Source organism: Camarhynchus parvulus, chromosome 11 (genome assembly GCF_901933205.1).
Source record: "Camarhynchus parvulus chromosome 11, STF_HiC, whole genome shotgun sequence".
Taxonomy (NCBI): Eukaryota; Metazoa; Chordata; class Aves; order Passeriformes; family Thraupidae; genus Camarhynchus; species Camarhynchus parvulus.
The window spans coordinates 4562067-4583382 of record NC_044581.1 but is presented as its reverse complement, the minus strand read 5'-3'; the positions used below and the strand labels follow the sequence as shown (position 1 = coordinate 4583382).

General features: G+C 40.8%; 1 protein-coding gene across 1 annotated transcript in view; it reads left to right on the top strand.

Annotated features, from left to right (window-relative positions):
- CMIP (c-Maf inducing protein) overlaps window positions 1-21316 on the top strand; it is a 130635-nt gene that overhangs the window by 52027 nt on the left and 57292 nt on the right. The window contains exon 2 of the mRNA XM_030956323.1: window positions 16634-16759. Coding sequence (XP_030812183.1) covers window positions 16634-16759 — 126 coding nt within the window. The remainder of the gene's footprint in view (window positions 1-16633; window positions 16760-21316) is intronic.

Sequence of the window (21316 nt, the reverse complement as noted above, 5' to 3'; positions counted from 1 at the left end):
TCCTGGCTGCTTTGTTGGCCAAGGAGCTGATATTGCTGGAATGTGGAGAGTTGGTGGGTGTGTGAAAAGTGCAGGATTTCTCCCTGAAGGGGGATTTGCCTGAAGGACTGAGCGGTGGCCAGAGTTGTGAGGCTGGGCTGTGACAGCTCTCTCCTCTCTGGGATGCTTTCTCTGGTTCCCTGGCACCTGAGCTTGCTGAGAAAGGCAAAAGCTGAATGAACAGTCAGCTGCTCCTAACACCCCAAACACAGAGTGTCTCTTGTCCCCAGCCAGAGCACCAACCATATAAGTGTCATCTTTTGTCCAGGCTTTGTCTGATGTTCAGTGGATAATGATAAAACTCACCTTGCCTGCAGGAGGACATGGCAGCCATCAGAAATATAGAGGAATAGAAATATATTTCCATTCAGAAATATATAGGAATTATTTGACTTCTTTTTTTATCCCCCTCAATATAAGAATTGGGGAAAAGCAGTTCTTTTCGATGACACATTGTTATGTGTTTGGTTATGTTATATGGTCTCTTTTTGGCTATATGTTCCTTATCTAAGCTTTTTTCTTTGTAGTTTGGAGTCTCCAACATTTATGTGTTGTAAGAGCTTACAATCCAAAAATTAACATTGTGCTGCCTGCTGTCATTGCTTTTGTGACAGCACAAAAAGCTGAGGAATAACATGAATGAAAGTTAGTGAATCAAAGTGGTAAAGACAAGATACTACTCCTAAGAATGATTTGTGTCACTTGTAAAAAATAATTTTTCCCTCAAGTTGAAAAGGAGAAATAGATGTTAGAATTCGGAAAAAAAAAGCGCTTTTATTTAACAAAAATAAAGCTACTGTTTAAGTGTTAGTTTTAAATGGGAAGCAAAGCATGAAACCACAGGCAATTTGTGTGTATGCAGTGTTGCAAAAGACACAAAAGAGACTGCCAAGCACAGCAAACCTGAATTTGAGGGGCGAGTGTTCAGAAAGGGTGTCCAGAAATGCACAGCAAAATCTGAAAAGAATGCTGTGCTTTTCTCCTTGTTCTTTTTAAGCATGCAGAGAATGGATGTTAAACTCCCCTTGTGTGTATTTAAGGTCAGTATCTCTAACTCACACCCTTGTGTACAGGCACATTCTGGGTAGAAGCGGAAGCATTTGCTGGAACACATTCAGAGAGCCCAGATCCTGACTGGGTGTTGCTGAAATTTCCACGCTGATTTTTAAATAGTTTCTCATCTGCACAAATCAAGTTCTGTCGTTACTTGTCTTTTGACATTGTAGACATCAAACTTCAAAGGCTTTCTTTGACTGCCAGGTAAAATATTGGCGTCCTCTAATTTCTAATAGTCGCTAAAATGAAAGAGTGCTGCAGGTTCTGAGCTGGAAGGAGTAAGTTTTGATTGTGTTAGAATACAACTGGAATGAGAAATCTCATTTGCTCTTTGAGAATAATTTACAAAGAATTTGGGTAGAGCAGGAAGACTTGAGTTTTCTGTTTTCAGTATTGAAATAGGAACCTGATTCTGCAGACACATAATTTTTTATTCAGCATTATAGAAACACATTGTTTTCACAAAAGGGGATTAAAACGCCAAGAAATAAACCATTTTCAATTCTGCTCCTTCTCACCATATGGTGATTTCACTCTTAGGTTTCTGTGAATGAGTTATGCACAAATTATAAAGTGCAGTGTTGTAGAATGAGAGCACAAAGACCTGCCATTATGTTTGCCAGATCAGTGCTTTCAGTTTTTCAGTGTTCTTGCCCTATTCAGAAATTTAAGGCTTATATTTGAACAGTGGCTGTAGAAAGTTGTCCTAGATTTCCTTCTTCCTGTAGTAGAGATATTGTTGCATGTTGTTGATGAACTCCTGCCAGCATCTGAGAAGATGTAATTTCTGATCAGTCTCACTGGGTTTGCAAATTTACTGTTCTGTTTGCTGGAGATTTTGCTAGAAAGAAGAAGAATGAGATAGCAATTTTTTTATTTGGGGGAGTTTGTGCTTTTTTCGACCTCTTCTTTTACCATTTCTGATGGATGGGAATAAACTCATCTCTAAATACTGTTTTAGATAAACAGTAGTGAAAGAAGAGACTTGTAAAAACTGGCAGGTTCACATAGTAAGGTTTCATATTTTGAGAACTGCAGAGCTTTGGTGAGAGCAGCAGAGTGACTGTGTCCCCTCAGCTGTGATTGCCTTTAGCTTTGGGTCCCTGGTGCATTATATAGCACTAATTAATACTAAAAAGCAAACTTAAAAAAAAAAAAGGCAAAAAACCTTCTAAGAAAAACCTGTAATATTTCCATAGTGTATTTCTAACAGTTTATTACAGACTTTAGCATGGAGTTAGTTTTGTCTCGGGCACTCCTGTGAACCTGGGTTCTAGGGAGAGAGCAGGACTCCTGTTAACACTGGGAGAGATGACTGCTGCTGCTGCTGTCTGCCAGTTCTGCATTCCCCATTTTAAATTCTGCTAAAACCCACTTGATGTCAACACTTTGAGATCCTGCATTCTCAAAGCCTTTTCTGTTAGAATCAAAACATGAGAATAGAGGAACCTGTGCCTGGCTGACACTGAATGTTAGCACGATGTGCACGAGCCTGGCCAGATGAACAAGTTAGATCAGAAGTGCAGTTTTTGCCACATAAATGTCTGTTTTCTGGGCAGTGAACTGTCTGGGTTTGGCTCTGGTGTCATGCTGAAACACCAGAACTGGAATAGAGTACAGAAACCAGGACACCTGATTTGAGTCCTAGGGTTTCATTCACTGAGAGCTGGATTTTCCTGAGCTTGATTTGGAATTGGAATTGGAGAAGCCAAGACTCAGATTTATGAAATTCTTTGGTTTCATATATGTTTCTAATGATATCCCTAGAGCATTTTGGGGCCATTCAGAAGAAAAAGGAAGAGATGCAGGAGTGTGTACTTCTTATTTTCCATAATGCAGTTGCATATGGCTGTACTACATTTAGTTAGTATTTACATAACTCAGAGGGACATCTTTTAGCCTCGTGAATTCTGTCTGTAGTCTGAATTCACACCTTTGATGCTTTCCTTTGTGGAGAGCATTAGACTTGGTTATAGGTCAAGACAAAAGTGTCATAGAGCATCACCTGAATCATCTCCATCCTCAGCCTGGTTCAGTTTCAGCCTTCTTAAAGACATGCTGATGGTTCAGCTGCTGATTTCTGTCTCCAGATAATGTCAGTCCATACTAATGAATGTCATTAATTGATTAAAATGGTTTATGAGATGACAGATTTCAAGGAGTCCAAACCTCAAGTATAATGGCAGAGAAGCTGCTGATCATCTGTGTCTGACAGGGCTGGAGTAATTTCTGGGAATGCCCTGATAACTTGCATCCAAGATTCCTGTAGAACTGTCATTTTGAAGGCATTTTAATTAGATGTTGTGGAGAGCAATTGTGTGATGTGGATTATTAGGGAGAAAAGTAAATTCCATAAAGCTTTGGTCCCCGTGAGTTTTCTTTTTGTCCCTAAACCTTCAGCACCTGTGAACTGCAGGTTCAGAGCAGGTTTGAATGCTGGAAACAGGACTAATAGGATCAAGGGTAGTAGTCACCCTGCTACTGAAATGGATGAATTTTTGCACCTGTGTATATGCCTTAAACATTTTTTGGCACCAAAAGTGTCATCTTCATCTCTTCTGATCCAACATTTTAATGGTCTGCCACAGCTGTTCATGCTTTTGTAATGTTGATGGATAGTTCTCATAACGTGCCTTGTCAGTAGCTCTGTTTATTTGTCGTGGCAGTGTTGCAAGCCTGTGCTACTTCATTCTCAGCAAGGACAATACAGTTGCCATTCTTCTTTGTTCTAGGATGATTTTTTCCTGCTAGGAAAACTGAATGGGTGCAGCATTAGTCAGGGACCGTAGTTTTTAACGCCTGAGAAGAAACATTGTGATTGTCTAGTCTGACGTCTTCAAAACCTCATCCAGCAAGTTTGGCATTGACTTGTAATTTGCAGCTCACAAGCTTTTCATTCTGTTCATGAATGTGTGAGGGAACAAATGACAAGTTTAGGGGTTGAGTCTCAGTTCTTTACTCATGTGATAAAGGTTGTTACAGCCACTGGTTGCTTGTAGAAGTACCTGGGCTTCTAAACTGAGTGCACCAACAGTTTTCCTAATGACTTGCTCAAGGTGCTCATAGGTACTGAAGGACAGAGTTATGTTTCCCTTTCTTCACATGAATAAAACCTAGTGCAGCTACTGAAATAACCAGTTTGAGTCTTCATGATGAAGCCTTTGTTTTTGAATGTACCAGGACTTGGCCTTGTATTCATCCTGAAGACAGTTTTCTCTCTGCAGTGTGGTTGACTCCTGTGTGCATCTGCAGCTGTATTTTTAGAGCTGGATGTAATATTTCTAGAGACAATAATATACTTAATCTAGTGCTAGATTACTGCCAGGATTAGATGTGGAGGGCTGTGTTTTCAGAAGTGCTGTTAGAATTCAGTGGCACCTACAGTTTCCAGCTCTGTGTCGCAACCTCACAAATGAACAATGTACTGGAAAGAAATGGAAACAATTTCATTAAAATATTAATAAAAATAAAAGAATAGGGAGGCTGATGACTAGGTATACCTTCCTGGTGAGCGGGCATGCAGAGACAGTGAGCTTAGATGAGATAAAAAAGAAAATGGGAGACAAGACAAGAATTTCAGAGGTGTGGTTTATCTGGCACTGGTGCTTGTGGCTGAGCTGGTAATGCTCTGATATGCAGTAGATATACTCACAGGCAGTTGCACCTTTGAAAATAAGATAGTCCTTCTTCATGCCTAATCCTTACATCACAGGAGTGGCTCCAAATGTACAGTAAAACCTTTGATCTGTGCTTCGAGAGTGGTGCTGGCAGAAAATCATGAGCATTGGCTGCGGAGGTGTTGGGATGTGGGTCAAACTGAAACTTTCTATCAGTACTTTGGATCTGAGTCTGACTTCTTTTTTTTTTCTTTTTTTTTTTTGCTTTCCAAAGAGCAAGATTTGAGGTTACATTTCTGAACTTAAATCTGAAGCAGAGAAGCATTTCCCTCAGTTGTTCTCTGAACTTTTGAGTTGAATTTAGGGATCCAAAATCTTGAAAATGTTGTAGTGTTTGGAAATCATCTGCAATGCTGTTTACAGTGCTGAATTTGGTTTTGGTTTCTGATTTATTAATTTCCAGGAAGACCTGGTACTTTGTTTCAAGAAAACAAGAACAGAATCTGATTTGGTATTCAAAGATCAGTATTTTAAAATTATATATTTTTCAGAAACAGAAAGCAAAAAGGTCTTTTTCAGCAGGATAGAGAAAAAAACCAGGTTATTTTATTTTGCAAGCTTTGTATTTCCTTTCCAATAATAATACTTCCCTAAAATGACTTGATAACATCTAGTTGAAGCTTGCAGAGCACTTGGGCCTTTTTCAGAGGTTAAACATGGATGCTGTGCCTTATTTTAGGAGGCTTTATATTTATTTGACCTGTTTCTTTGTCTCTGGGGAAATTAATAAACAAATCTCTATATAAAGCATTCTTCTGTAAAAAGTGTCTGGAAAGGCGTAAGTAGGAAAATGATGCTAGTTATTCTTGATTTTTCAGCCTTCGTATTCATTCTGCTCAGGTTAATTTGCTGGTAAGCCACATTTTTCAACATAATAGTGCCATGAGAGTCTGTTAGTGCTGTAGGAACATGTAGCCAAGGCAATTCCAAGGTCACGGTTAGGATTGTGAGCTGTGCAGCAGTGGTGTCATACAGTGACGTGGTGGCATTTGTGGATTTTAATTACATAGTGGAGGGCAAGGAACACTTACCCCTTTTTTCCATTCCTGCTTTGAGTAAAGCTGATGCAAGCAGTAGTGGGCAAAATGCAGGATGTGTGTTCAGGTGTAGAGTTCAAACTTGCATCTAATTTGGAAGCTTTTGTATTCTGCTGAAACCAAAATTTCACCAAGGGGAAGCAACTCATGTTTTCATCAGTGTTTAGAGTCCACATCATAACACTCACTGCTGGCTGTGATTGGATTGAATTCAGATTTACCATGAAATGCTAATGTACTTCAGTAGTATTGGCTTCCTGTTAGAAAATCTGTGGCCAGTTTAATTTTGGGCAAGCAGTTCACTCATGACATTGAGATTTCCTTGGTGGAAGTTTCCTAGGCTCATAGTAGGAACTGTTCATTGAGGTCAAAGCCATGAACAAGTGCACTTTCTTCCCTGACCAGAAAACTCAGTCTTACAAACTTGTGTTTGCAATATTGAAGGTTTTACAGAAATGAGGTATTTCCTTTAGAGATACTAAATAAATTAATACAGTAATCCTGATAAACTACAGGATTCTGTTGCTGCAGAATTATGCACAGACCTGACAATGTAATTGAGTTTGAAAACCAAAACATTGTTGCCAAAGGTGGGAGTGAAACTTGCAGCCATTGTGCTGACAGAACCTGAAAGTTCAGCTCGTCTTAAAGGCTGGAGTTATTTAAAATCAGATTTTTCATGTGAAACTGGAAGGCGCTGGGAGGGGAAATCACCCTAATCTAGTATGCAAAATGCTGGTTTGGGAGGGTGTCTTTTCACTGAATGTGTCACTCTCAAGTGTATAAGCCATCTCTGTGCTGATTGATTGTGTGCTACACAATTTTTCCCAACAGCATTGTGGCTTCTTTATGATCTGGGAATATAAGTAAGGCCAAGTAGACAGGAACTCCAGAAAGCTGATTTTTCCTGCAGCCTGGGAAGCACTTGCATTTCTTTTCACCTTCAGGTGTGCATCACTAGCTGCTGGCTGTGCAAGTAACTGGGTTTTTCCAAAACTGCATCTCTCAGAGATGCATCTAGATGTTCTGGTGTGCTGTGGGAACCCCTGGCTGGTCTCTCATGCAGTACCAGGGAGGGCAGGTACATCTGTTTCTTTGCCCAGGAGTGGGCCCTGTGTCAGAGCATGCAAAGGAAACAAGTGAGGGTGTCTTGTTGAGGGCTGAATCATCCTGTTGGAACAGAAAATGCTGTTGGAGAGGACTAAGGTGGCTTAGTTTTCCAAAACACACTGTGAGACAGAAGAGCAGTGCATGATGCATTAGCTCCTGATAAACAGGGCTTTTCTGGGAGGCATCTCTTCAAAGCTGCGTGCGCTGGGATCCCTGGGGGAACTATTGCAATTCCTTGGAGTTCTTCTCCAGCCTTTCAGGAGCCACCCAGATGAAAGGGTTTGCCAGTTTCATAGTGCCTAATTGTAGGGCTGTTCTCTGTTCTGCTTTTCAAAGTGTGTCTGTGGAGATGATGATAAGGACACCTTTCTTGAAAAAGGAGCTTGCTAGGCTATTAAATGTTGTATTGAAACAAAAAGTTTGCTAGTTGGGAATGCCGGTTTCATACCACTTCATTCTCCATGAGCACAATGCCTTTGTGATTTCAGCTAAATATTTAATTACTTTTTTCTTAAATCAAAGTGCCACTTTGCATAGTATCCTTTGCATTGTATCTTTTTGCACAGTAAGAGAACTTTAAAACAGTAATTTAGGTTCTAGCTGATGTTCTGTGTCCTCTCCATTATGCATTTCCCAGTCAACTGACACTTTTCTCCAATATTTACCCTGGTATTTCACTGCAGTTGCCTTCTCCTTCTCCAGTCCCTCACTTTCTCCCTTCCTCAGAGGATTTGCACATACTTCAGCCAGCTCTGTTTAAATAGCAGCACTCCCTGCAGTACAAACAGCCAGTCAGATGTTAAACAATGAGGGAGAGCAGCAGTGAAGGAGGTACCGGGTGGTTCCAGGCTCTGCAGGAGGGAAGGAAAGGGCACTTTCCATTCCTGTCCTTCTGTAGTGCTGAGAGACACAGAACCAGGGGGAAATCACTGCTGCAGACATGAGGGATGAATATCACTTAAAATTAAATAGACCTGTCCAAGTTACAGTAGGAGGTAAGACAGGGCAGACAAAGCACTGTCACTTTAAGCACGTTTTCCCACCTCCTCCTGTAGCAGAAGGTGATTCCAAATGGCTCTGACTCATCCCCAGGAGGTGCCTGTTGTTTTTTTTTCCTAATAACAGTGTGAGTTTAGTGAGACTGTCATTAGCAGGATATCTATAGCTTTTTTGAAGGCTTTGCTGCATGTCCTTTCTCTTCTCTATGTACAACACAGAACTGTGTTAATATTTTTCCTGGGAACTCAAGACCTGTTCATATTTTCTCCAAAAACTATGAGATTAGAGCATTCCCTATGGGGAATTCAGAAGCTTAGTTGGGTTACTGCACTCCCTGTTCTGTACTTGCTCATGAAATTGAAATTGGATGTGGTTTCCTGGGAATTGCAGGGTTAAGGGTGCATTAAAAAGAAAAGGGAAAATTTGTTAATGGAAATTGATTATTACAGTGTCTAAGGAATTCACTGTTCTACAGGTAGAAGGCATGGGCATGATAAGTAATGTTGGAGAATGCTTCTTGAAATGAAAACCAGAACTTAATGTATATTTTATTTACGCTGTGTTTAATTTTGCAACAATTTAATTTCTTGTAAATAAAGTGTAGTAAGAAATGAGCTGGTATGAGCATTGAGGAGGTGGTGAGAACTGTCAATATTGCAGAGTCCATGATTCAGATTCTGTATTTCTAATGGGACCTGAGATCCTGGATAGCTCAGCTTCTTACAAATTCAGTAATTTACACTTGGATGGATTTTCAGGTTCAGTTCATATTCCCAGGTGACAGAGGTGAATGTGTTGCTTCCCTCACAGCTTCCCTTCAGCCTTTTTGCTTTGTAAAGCCCAAAAATTTTCCATGGGAGGAGCAGATCCTTGCACAGCGGATGTGACCCCACTGATAACAAATGTGGTTTGCTTCTTCACCTTTTGTTGACCTAACAGAGATAGTGAACAGCAGGCTTTGGGGATCTGTAAACCAGAAGTAAAAACCACTGCAAGTGCAAGGATCGTCTGCAATAGAAACAGTACCTAAACCAGCTCTGAAGAACCCAGCTGCACAGAGGTCTCCTGTTCAGAGTCCACACCAGCTTCCAGTTACTCAACAGACTGATTATCCAGGTGCCACCTTTGTATTTGAAACCAGCTAATGACCTTTCACTCCCAGCTCTCAGGGCTGCTCCTGGTTAAAGCAGTCATTAAAGGGTGGCATTTTAATCTAGCATGCATTGTGTCTGCTTAGTCTGAAATCCTTACATGGAACCCTCTCTCCTCTCTGATTTAGCAGCACTTGATGCATTTGATGGAGTGTGACACAGCTGATTTGTTGGAAGAGAATTGATAATAGGGAGCAGCCTTGAACAAGGATGTGGTTTTGTTTTCTGTTAAATCATCGTTGCTATAGTGACCCAAGATCTATTTAGCACTCTGTAGGTATATCATATTCTGGGCAAAAGTTAGGGATTTTTCAATATTCCTCTAACAACTGTCTTAGAGAAATAGGTGTGTGTGTAGTCTTTCTGCAAGAAGTCCCTGGTTCTCTTACTGCTGCTCCTGTGAGTACCTGCTGTGTTTTGGCTGGTGGTGTCCCTTCTTGGCTGAAGTAATTTTCAAGGAAGTTGGATAAATAACTTACCCATCTTGTCAAGGTTGGGGAGTGTTTCTTCCCAAAGGAGAGCTTCATGGACAGCAGTGATAAATGCAAAAATATGGAGAACATGAACCCTGCTAAGGAGTGGTCATTCTTATGAATCTGTGACCCAGTTTTGGAGGAGGAGGATGTTTTTGAAGCTGATTCACATGGTTGGAGTCAGGAAGTCTGAGTTCTTCCCCCACATCTCTCAGGCTTCTCATGTTCCCTCAGGTGTGATCCAAGAGCATGGTGCACCTACAACCTCAACTGAGATTTTCTTCTTCTCAGTTGGAAAGCGGGGGATAGGAATTCTGCTCTTTGAGTTCTTCACATTCCTTGGGAGGTGCTGAAGTCTTCAGTGCACACTTGGAGAGTTGCTGCTCTAAGCAGAGATGCTCCACCAGGCAGGGCAGTCAGGCCAGTGGCTGTGAAAGTCTCACTGTGTCTGGCACGCTGTGTCAAACACAACTCCTCCCTTTCCTCTCCTCATTTCTGGCCTGGGACCAATTCCTGCCCCTTGGCAATGATATGGCAGATTTGGGCACTATCTCAGTGGTAAGCTGTGGTCACCTGGCAGCATGTCCTCATCCCTATCAGCAGAGGGCTGAAAGCAGGAGACAAGGTATCTTAGATGGGCTTGACCTTAGAGCTTTTTGGGCATCATCGTGGCAACCAATTTAACATTCAGTGCTGCTGAAGTCTCAGGAGGAATTCCCTTTGTTTTTTTCAAGCTGGCCAGAGAGAAAGGGTTGATTTCTTACAGGCTACTTAGACAAGGTCATATTGATAATGGGCCTCTTTGGAAAGTCTTCAAGATATGTCTTATTTTACCCCCAGAAATTCAAATAAGTAAACCTTCAGAGTGCTCTTTCACCTGGGTTTGACAGTAAAATAGAAGAATGTCCTCGTTCAAAAAAAACCCCCAAATCTATATGAATTTCAGCTAAATAATACATTTTCCTTCTTATTTGACTCCCCTGACATGGTACATATTCCATTACATGACCTGAATTTCCCTTTTTCTTAATAATGAATTTCTGTGCTTTTAACTTGCTTCAGATCTGAATTAATTTGAAGCTCTTCCCACTGCTGGTGTCTGCTGCACAGGTTTTACATATTTTAAGCTCATATGTCCTAATATTGAGAGCAGTTTTTTCTTGTCAGCTCTTTGATGGACAGTTTTGGTCTGTCCCTTTGCTAAAGTTCCACAGAATTGATATTTCAGCCCCACTGCAGACTGGGAGGGTTGTTTTTTTTTCTGCACAGTGTGGGGTAAGCTGTTTCTTACTGGCAGCTCTTATATTTTTATCAGTTTTGTAAGGTTAATTAATGCAACAGCCTCCAGTCTTGGTTGTCTTAAATATTTAGAGGAAGGAAGAGATTTATGCACATTTTTGCTGCTGAGCTAGATTTGGTTGAATTTCTGTTGGATTTCTGAGTAAAGATTCCCAGCTTGTATAAATCAGTGAAGTTCCACTGATTTATTTTGGATGACCAGCTCTGTGGAGGATCTGGTCTTCCTCAATGAAATCTTGCCACTGCACCTGAGCTACTTTGCACTGAGCATACGAAGGTTGCTGCTGTATTTTGGTGTAGGGAATGTGGGATGTATTTCTGCCATCTTTTATCACTGTGTAGCTATAAAGAAAGGCAGGTGTGTGTGTACATTTATGCACACATAGACATGCATGGGTGTTTATACACACAGTCACCCACACACAGAGAATTGTGCTGGAAAACCCCCTCCCTCTTTTTCCTATCATCACCACTGAATGAATACACCCTTGACTTTGACTGACATGGACCTTTACTGAAGATTTAGGTCACAGTGTCACAATTTGTTTCCATGTACCAAAAAATTTCAAACCCAACCAACCAAAACCCCACCAAGCATCAATACCCAATTTGGAGATACTTAGGGACAGTGCAGCTCCAAGCAGAAATAATTTAGCTTTGCCCCATGGGAGACCCCATGGATCCTTGGACTGAGCACACCATTTCACTACACAGAGCAGGTGGAATCTTTTCTTGTGGTCCAACACATAAAATCACCTACTTACCTGGAGGAGTGGGGAGGGAATGGTTATGATGGGCAGGCTTGGGGACCACAAAGTCTGATGGATTAGATGAGAATGTTGTTCCAAGAAAGCTCAGAAATACCTTTGTGTAGTTTTGGGGCACAGTTGGGTGTGGTTTTGCTTTTAGTCTTTTTGTCTGTTTTGTTATCAGGTTAATCTCCATGAGATTAACGTTGACTCTCAAGTCATCATGACAAGTGAGTGTGGCAGTAAATTCTTCCATGTCAAGAAAAAGACAAATTGTACTGTACTGCATATTGTGGTATAGTACTGCTAACTGCTGAATTTGATAAATGTCTTCTGATAGGTTCTGTAGTTAATGAGCAAAGATGTTAATTGCCCTTATCTGAAATATCTCTAGTTGCAGGGACGTTCTCTGGAGCCATGGATGTCTTCTAACAGAGATTTATTTCAAATCAGCCATTGTTTTCAGCAGTTTCAGAGTCCATTACCCTTCAGTATCAACTGAATAGTCTCCACCTCCATCAAAGTTTTGAGAGCAATCAGCTCTTCCTGTGTGTTATTTAGCAGGTCTGAATCTTATTTGGGTATGGAAAACTTACATGTGACGCAGCATGCTCAGCATCCTGGGCTGCAGCAGGAGCATGGCTCGTTCTTAGGAGCAGCCAAGAGAGAAAAAAGCACCTGACAGCAGAAGAGAGAGGGTCTGGAACAGCCCCATTTCCCCCCCACCATCTGGAGTATTTAATTGGGAAAATCATTCTCCGTTGTTGTGTTGGTGGGAGTTGTCAGACTAAGTATGTTTTAATGCAAATAACCATCTCTATTTGTAGAATTCATCTTTTCTGGGTGCCTTCTTTAGAAAATAAGCAGCTGAAGATTTAGTGCATTATTATATGAGTAAGTGCATACAAGCCTCATATTAACAATGGACGTCATGTTTATTCTTTCCCTTTTAGAATTTCCCATGGAAACAAGTGGACAGATTTTTGCATTATTGAGTAGTTTGCTGCTGCTGACTTTTCCCAGAAACACAAGAGAAAACCAGGCTTACGCAGGAACCTACATGTTCTTCCAGTTTTGGGAGCACAGGATTCCCCTAAGATTTGATTTGTAGTAGGTTTGAGCGTGTGCCTATTCTGGTGCAAAGTTTCAGAGCTGTATGATTAATAAATCTTTGTGGAATTGAAAAAAGACCAAGTTAAAACATACCTGATTTCCCAGCAGAGAAGTTGCATATTTTGTTAGGGGCTAAAGGCTACTGGGAAGAGAAAAATGTTTCCTTATGAGGTTTTTGTTTGTTGTAAATGATTGCATTTTCATTTATGAATCTCTTACAGTTTTTCAGAACATACTCAACAGCAAACAGCCACAAGTTCAAACTGGGACTGTAAATCTGTAAGCTGACATGTGTAGATTCTCTGGCCAAACTTTCTTAAGTCAGGATTAATTTTGTAGAGTGAAGTAGAAGAGTCCATTATCTTGCTTTGTTTCACAGATATCAGACTTTGCCAGGAAATATAAATCTCCTTTCAAAAATGACAACTATAAAAATAAGAATTACTGTTTTCTTAAATAAAGGCATTTTCAACTGAACTCGACCTACTGCTGCTCAAGATGCTGTGGCTTTAGACTGTCTGATACCAATAATTAAACTGAGGTATTCAGGTCCTCAGCTCCCCCTTCCAAACGATGTGCTGCCCTTAAGTTATGTTAACATACTATTCTCTGTTTCATGTTAGAAATCGGGCTGAAGGAGCTCAAAAGCAATCTGGCAAAAGCTGGATGGGTTCCTTGATCTGCCTGACGCCACAGCCAGACAAATATTTGTACGGGCAGAGACAAAGTGGGTGGATGGAGGTGGGAATGCTGCTTAAGACTGGTATTCATGCCAGATGCTTCTCAGTGGTGACCCACTGAGGATCTAGCTCATTATTGGTATTTTCAAACCTCTGAATCCACATTTCTGGCCTGGTGTGTTGTTGTGATTTGGCTTTCCCATGGAGAGACCTGAGGGTGAGGATGCAGTTCTGGGGGCTGGGCGCAGGCAAGAGCAGCTGCAGCATGAGAATGTGCAGCACTTGCACTGCTGATTTATCAACCACAATGATTCACTGTGATTGACATTCACATACCTGAATGTCAAAATAACCTGTGTTTTAAGAGAAACCAGTGACTCAGGCTGTGGTTTTACCTCAGGCCATTTCTGATAAATGGCTGAACTGTGCTTGGTCTTGAGAAAACACTGCTGAGGAGCACAGCTCTGTCCTTGTATCTCTTTAGGAGTTGGCCCTGTGTGTGGAGAGATTAGGGAAAGGACACCTTTGTGTGGGACTGACCTTCCCCTTGTGGGTGCCGTGGTCTCTGTGAGGAGCACCTCAGCTCTGTGAGCTCGGGTCTGATGACAGCTCTGTTGTGGTGCTTCCTCAGGGCATTTCTGCCCAGCTCTGATAGGGGAGCATGGTCCTCAGTGTTGGACAGCAAAATTTTAAGGGGCTCTATACAGTCATAAATTACTTTGCTTTAGACTCTCTCTGTTGTTAAACAGAGGTGAAGCTGCCTATAACTGGTATTTTCAGAACTGAGAATACTTCACTTCTTAAAAAGACTGTGTTTTAGTGAAATCAGAAGCAATGCATATGGTGATGCTTACAGGGATTGAAGTATATATAGGCTACTCATGTTTTGACTAAGATAGCAAACAACTGTATGTGTGTAGTATGGCTAGATGGAAGGTGGGGACATGGGATCATATGAGTGCTACATAAAATACCTCATTGGCCTTCATTCAGAGTGATTGATCATCTGCATAATTCCATTTTATGGTTTGTGTAGTCTTCCCATCCTTGGCAAACTGCAGAACTCTGTTCCTCCAGTCTCCTTAAGTAAAAGGACTGTCCTGTGAGAAGAGGTCTATGCCTGGGATGAAATCCTTGTGTATGGCTACAGAGCTGTGCTTCAGCTGGCTCAGTTGTCTTTAATGCTGTTTAAATGGATGATTTAAGGTATAGGAAAAGTTTCTCTTGGAAACAGCTTCTGTGAGAATTCCTCAAATCCTCTTTGAAGTTAATGGAGGGTATTAAGGCCAGTCAGCACCTTCTTAAGAGAGAAATTTAAATTGCTTTGATTAATTTAATGTTTTATTTGCATTAACTAGTTCTGGTTTTCTCCCTTCTCCAGTCTTTCAGAGCATGTTTTTGATAACTTTGCCCCCTGAGCATACTAGATTTTATGTTGCCTGTTTTGATATTTTTCCCTGAGTGTTGTAATGCTGATTACCAAAGGATCTTGGGCCTTTGGCTTCCTGTGAGAACGAGATAATTACTCTCCAGTAGGCAACTCATGACGTACAGTATCAGTATTAAGCCACTGGGATTCCAGTCACTAGTGTAGAACAATATTGTGGGTAAATGAATAAGCAGAAGTTTATCATACTTCCTGCATAACAAGGTTTTCGTTAAAGAGACAGTGAAAATTGTTTTCACCCAGGGCTGGTGCAAAATGAGCGCTGCTGCATCAACCGTTAGGGAAAAAGATATTGAGGTTGGGTTCTGTGGCTGGCTGGGTTTTTCTTGCTGAAAAGACAGCTGAATTCTTGTGGCAGCAAAGGTGGGTGACAGGGCTGTCACTGCATTTCTGGTGGATGACGTGTATGGGCTTAGAAACATGTATGAAGTGTAGAACTCCAAAGGACGGTTTCCAGATGCACCACCTACTTAACTTATGGAAGAAAGTTGTACCAATTAGAAGTAGAGACGTTCCAAATGCAATTTGCTTATTTCACACTCGCCCCCAGGAATCCTGTGTTGTGATTTTAGGAGTTGGCCTGGTTTGACCCTGAAATAGATGTGGTTGCCTCCTTTGCCTTCGTTATTTCAAGACTGTCAGTTAAAAATAACTTATGTATTGGGCACAGTGGGAGTGAGTTTGAGAAGTTGAAGTTATATGTAAATCAGTAATAGTGAGAAAATAATTCATAAATGTAATGAGCTCTATTCTCTTGAAAGACATGGTCAAGTCTAGGGTTATCCATGAGGTGGGATTAATTATTTTTGTATGAAACTAGTTTCTCTGCCACAGCAGTACTGATCAGTTCACTTATGCTGTAGCCCAGCAAAGTAAGTGATGTCTTTGGAGGACTCTGGTAAATATTCGATTACTTTAAAAATTACTTGCATAAAGTACAGAGTATGTATGCATACTCAATAGATACACAGCTATAGCACTGTGTATTTACTTAGTTTAAGATACACTTTCATGCATAGATACATTTATATTTCATCTTATCTCAGAGATAATTGTACTTCTGTAATGCCTAAGAATTAAAGGGATACTAACAAGTAGTTTCATGTTTAAGTTTGTCTTCCTGCAACTACCAGTTTGTATTGTACATTTAAGTGCAAAATGCAGTTACTTATTTGTGTTTTAGTTGTGGCTTTCATTTTAAACTGGACATCAGCACTCTCTTCAGGAAACCACTGCTTATGTATAGGTCAAGATGAGGACGTTGGTTGCTTTGCTTTTGCTTGAGTCTGAAACTTGAGGGTTGCATCTTCGGAGCCCCAAGAACCACTGTCAAGTGAAGGAATCCGGATCTTGGTGATGTGGTTGGATCAAAATTGCAGCTGGGGAATGTGTAGAATAGAGCAACCTTGCTATGGGATAGTGCTGATCTGTCTGTATGATTGAGCTGCTTCTTCATGCACTAAGAGCATGTGCATGGACAGACCCTTCATAGCGCAATTCAACCTGGAATTAGGTGCCATTGATTTTTGGGTCCAATACAGGTTGACATTTGTGTACTTCAGGCACCTTGGACTGGCCTGGTTTTGTTTTTATGTGAGTGATCTTAACACTTGGATTAATTGGAAGGTGGCTGGATGGGTCTCTCTCTTGAATGACCTGGGTAGGAAGTTTGCTTTTCAATTAGATTTTGCAGATATTTTCAACACCAAGAGTGATTTTCATAGTGCTGTTCTTACTTGGAAATTGTAAGACTTATGATGGCTAAGTAAACATTTTTTCCCCTTCTCCTTTGTTTTCTTGCAGCCAACTGGGTACATGGAAAACTCCATTTCCTACAGTGCTATTGAAGATGTTCAACTGCTCTCCTGGGAGAATGCCCCTAAGTACTGTTTACAGCTCACAATCCCGGGGGGTACTGTCCTACTGCAGGTACAGTAAACATAAAAGTACAGCTTCATTTCTCTCTTACTCTGAATCTCCTTCAACTTCTTTCTGTTTCCTGTGCATGAAATCTTAATTAGATGGACTCAGAAAAGGCAGAGAACTTGGTGCTCTCAAATTATCTGACCACCAGAAAATTTGCTCAGGGTGATAGCTCTGATGCTCTTTGTGGTGTTCAACAGTCAGAAAGGAAATTTTGGGCCATAGTGATTAAACCTTCTTGCTGAATTTGTGCAGCAAAGTGGTGCTCTGTGTAAAGGCGCATTGATATGGGCCTGGAATGATTGTATTTTTACATACAGTCCTATTCCTGCATGAAAAAAGTCAAGTTTTATCCTCAAATTAACATAGGAAACCCAGAATTGCACTGGAACTGACAGATACCTGTTAAAAAATTAAAATTCACTGAAACATTTCAGTATATTTGTCTGGATGTCTATATATGCTGGTTCTCTGAAGTGTTGTTTTCAAAGAGAAGACACTGTGTTTACATTATTCCAGATTTCTTCATCCACTTGAGGCTTTATAGGCCCCCTTAGGTCACTGCAAGTTTTAGTGACAGAAAAGCACTCCACAGCACTGAGCTTTGGAAATACTCTGGAGTAAGTAGGAAAAGCTGCATTGCCCCCAAAGAGCTTTGAAAGGTCATAACTTAAAAATACCAAACTGGCTTCAGCTTAACTCTTGCATGGTTCTCTTCTCATATTTCTCAACATTGTTTTGGAGATAGTTTATCTGTTACCCTTTGGGATTTTACTTTTTCAGTGGATTATACAGCCATGACTGTGGTGTATTTCATCCAGGTAGGAAGACAAGCCATGATTTCCCAATAGCTAAATTAGGGCCCTCATTATTGTTGAAATCTTCCTTGCCTAATGCATTAGTGGAATTAATTAGACAGAAAGTTGTCTAAATTTCTCAAGTTGGATGATTTTCTCATGATAATTTTAATTCTGCTTTTTCCATTAATTTCCCTAGTGGTGCTAGCATTTAAGTTTATATCAATTTCAACAGATGAAATAGTTACACCTGCCTTTCCAAATTCTGTTTCCAAGTCTTTATTCTGTAGTTTATGGCAGTTGCCTTTTTGGGACTATACAAGATAAAACTTGAACCCACAGCTTCCTGCTGAGTGGAAAGGAAATTGATGGGGTAGACAGGCTGTAATCTGGAGCAGCCTGACATTTGTCTCTTAAAAAAAAAGAAAAAGAAAAAAAACAACAAACCAAACACATAAATAATTGTGTTTGTGAAACAGCAACATCTTAGCGTGGATACTTTGGTATTTTCTTCAGAAAGATTTGGTGTCTTTATGTAACCTCATAGGAACTCATAAAGTTGACTGAGCTGGACTTCTGTTTATTGCTGCCTGGCTGAGCACTCTGGATCAGATTACATTATAACTATGGGAATTTCAACATAATTCGAAATACAAACTTTAAAAAATGTTTTTAATATGACTTGGTCCTTGGTAGTATCTTGATTCATCAGATGTGGTCAGATTAGAGGGAGTATAAAATTAGATTTCCCTTATACAGTTGTAATGTGTAGTCACAAATCTAAAATAGTTCTCAAAGTTATGTTTAGTCTGCTGAAGAAATCAAGTTGAAAAAGCTGGATTTATGAAGTAGTTGAAATTTTCTAGTATATGTCACAAAGAGTAGAGGTATCCAAAAGACACTTCCAGTGAGGAGCTGAGAAAGCAGCCCTTACATAGCTCAGTTATTTCCAGATTTGTGAGAGACCTCAGTACATCTCTGGGAAATTGTGACTTCCAGTTTTTTATGAAATCATTCTGCTCTGCTGATCTGAGCAGCAGCGTGCTCTGATGTAATGCCCAGCTCTAGTATCAGGAAGTGTATGATAGTGGAACAAGTCAAACTAGTCCAAAACACGTTCCCAGTACTGTTTCTTCTGAAGTACACTGTTGGTGAAATCTGTATATTTATTTTTTTCCAAAGCCTTTAGATAAAATGTGTGTGTGTACCTATGTAAAAATGTTTAAATGAACTGTTTTGACTACGCCGAATTTATTTCATATTTCTGATTAATATAAATTTTATATAATGATCTATGTTTTTGCACATGCTGCACTGTAAATTCTTTAAAACCATAGTAAATAAATTTTATAAATATAAGGCTAAAAGAAAGGACACCACAGGAAAACAAGGCAGTACTGTAATGACTGAATAAATAACATAATATAAATTCTATATTTAATATAAAATATATTAATATAAAATTTAATTTATAAATTAAAAATTATACTATAAAATTTAGTATTAATATATATTTTATATTTTGATCTGTGTTTTTGCACATGCTGCATTGTAAATTCTTTAAAACCATGGGATATATTGACATGATCTGACATAAAATGAAGCAGTTCAGTAAATCACAGGCTTTCCCAATGTTTCATTTTTGAGAAAAATTTAAGATTCCAATTTCTACTTAACTGAAGGCGGTGTGGATTTATGAAAGGCTGGTCCTGCTTGACCAAGCTGACCTCCTGGTATGACAAGGTGATCTGCTTAGTGGGTGAGGAAAAGGCTGTGAGGTTTAGATTGGCTGTTAGGAAAACATTCTTCACCAAAAGTGTTCTCAGGGCACAGGCTGCCCAGGGAAGTGACTGAGTCACCATCTCTGGAGGTATTTGAAAGATGTAGATGTGGCACCTGGGAACATGGCTTAGTGATGAGCTTGGCAGTGCTGGATTTGATCTTAGAGGTATTTTCTAACCCAAACAATTCTGTGTGAGATGCCACAGGAGAGCCCCTGTCCATGTTCAAGTTTTCATCCCCTCTGTCTGCTGTCACCAGTCTATTTCTGGCTTATTAGTGCACAGTAATGAGTCAGAGAGGGAAGAGTGCCATTACCTTTCCTTACATCATCCCAAGCCCTCCCATGGCAACACTGACCCATCCCAAGCTATTTTAGCCCATGAAATCTGACAGGCAGTGCCGGAGGTGATGCAGCTCCTCGTAGGAAATCAGATCACCAGAACAGGACGTGGCTACCTGGCTTTCAGTGGAAGACCTGCTCTCAGGCAGCAGGCAGCTCAATCCAGGCTGGGTTCACATTTAAAAGTCATTTTCATGTGTGGAGCCCTTCCCACTCAGTGTTTGTTGAATAAGCACAGCTATCTGAGCGTTTCACTGCCCGGCATTTGGGGATTCCCATTGTCCCATGTGGGAGCCATGGGCAGTCAGGTTTCTGGGGATCATGGACTCTCAGTTTTCTAGACATGCTCAGGACTTGTGTTTTCTTCCCCCCTGCCAAATGATGGGATCCCTGGTTCTTTCCATGAGCAGCAATCAAAATCTCAGATTTTTTTTCTTCCCTGCAGTTGGAGAGAAGGTGTTGCTGAAGCTGGCTCATTAGGCCACGAGCTCTTCAGGCCAGGAAATAGGAGCTAAATTTAGCTTTTGATGAAGTGTGAGCTCTTTAGTATCAGGAATAGCAGGGCCTCCTTGAGCTGGGCTAGGCTTCTGCTCTTCTGCTTTCCCTTTGTAAAGCACAAGGTGTGATTGTGGTGCTGTGTGGATGATTATGAGGAGATTGCTACCCTTGATAGTGAAATAACTGGAAGAACCTTTTGAAAGAGATTGAAAAAAAACCTTCCAGTATAATTTCATGAGCTGCTGAGCACCAAATGTAGGAAGAGTCCCAGGAAAAAAGGCTTTGGTGTTTTAGTCACAACAGTACTGCCTTGCTTTCCTGTGGTGTCCTTTCTTTTAGCCTTAAAGCCACCACTTCCATCCGTGTTGCTCGTGTTGTTTTATTCATTTCTTGGCAATCGAGTGTAGTCAGAAGGAAAAACAAACAGAGCAGGAAGCCTTGACAAGCACAACAGTCACACGTTCAGCTCGGTGCTTGACCACGCTGTTTGTGCCAGGGAGTCCCCATGGTAAATGTTTCCATTGGGTTTTTAGTAATATTTTATTTTAGTCTCCTTGGAGAACCTGCCTTTTGTTTTAAGTGCCAGTCCAGCCAATGCTGTCGGTGTGGAGAGGTCATACAAGGACCACAACCCAGCAGAGGCAGGGAATATTTTAAGGAGGAAAAGGGCATTTCTAGCAATTCCCAGCAAGTCTGTCTGTACCCTGGGTTAAGGCAGAAGAGTGGCAGGTTTCCCTTGCAGGTCTGCCCAAGTCAGAGGTGCAACAGTGGGATTTGCATCAGCAATGTGAAGGTTTTGCACAGCTGTGTGGGGCTTGGCTTCCTGCAGCCCTGGGACACTCCTCTGCTCTTGTGGCTGATAATAAATGGGGGCAGAGAAGCCAGTGCTGTTTTATGAGTCCCAGTAATGAATATCAGCTGGAAAAAAAAGCACAGCAAAACCCCCATCCTGCTGACCAGAGAGCAAGTGAGGGAGAGAGAGAATCACTGAATAAACTCAGGAAGAATCAAAGCCAAAATCTGGGTCATCAAATCCCATTTATTGCCACATCCATTCAGACGGCAAAATCCCCTAGAAGCAAATGTGTGAAGGATGCTGTTGCAAGGAAAAACATGGGAACAGTTTGCTACATGGACAAGCCTGTT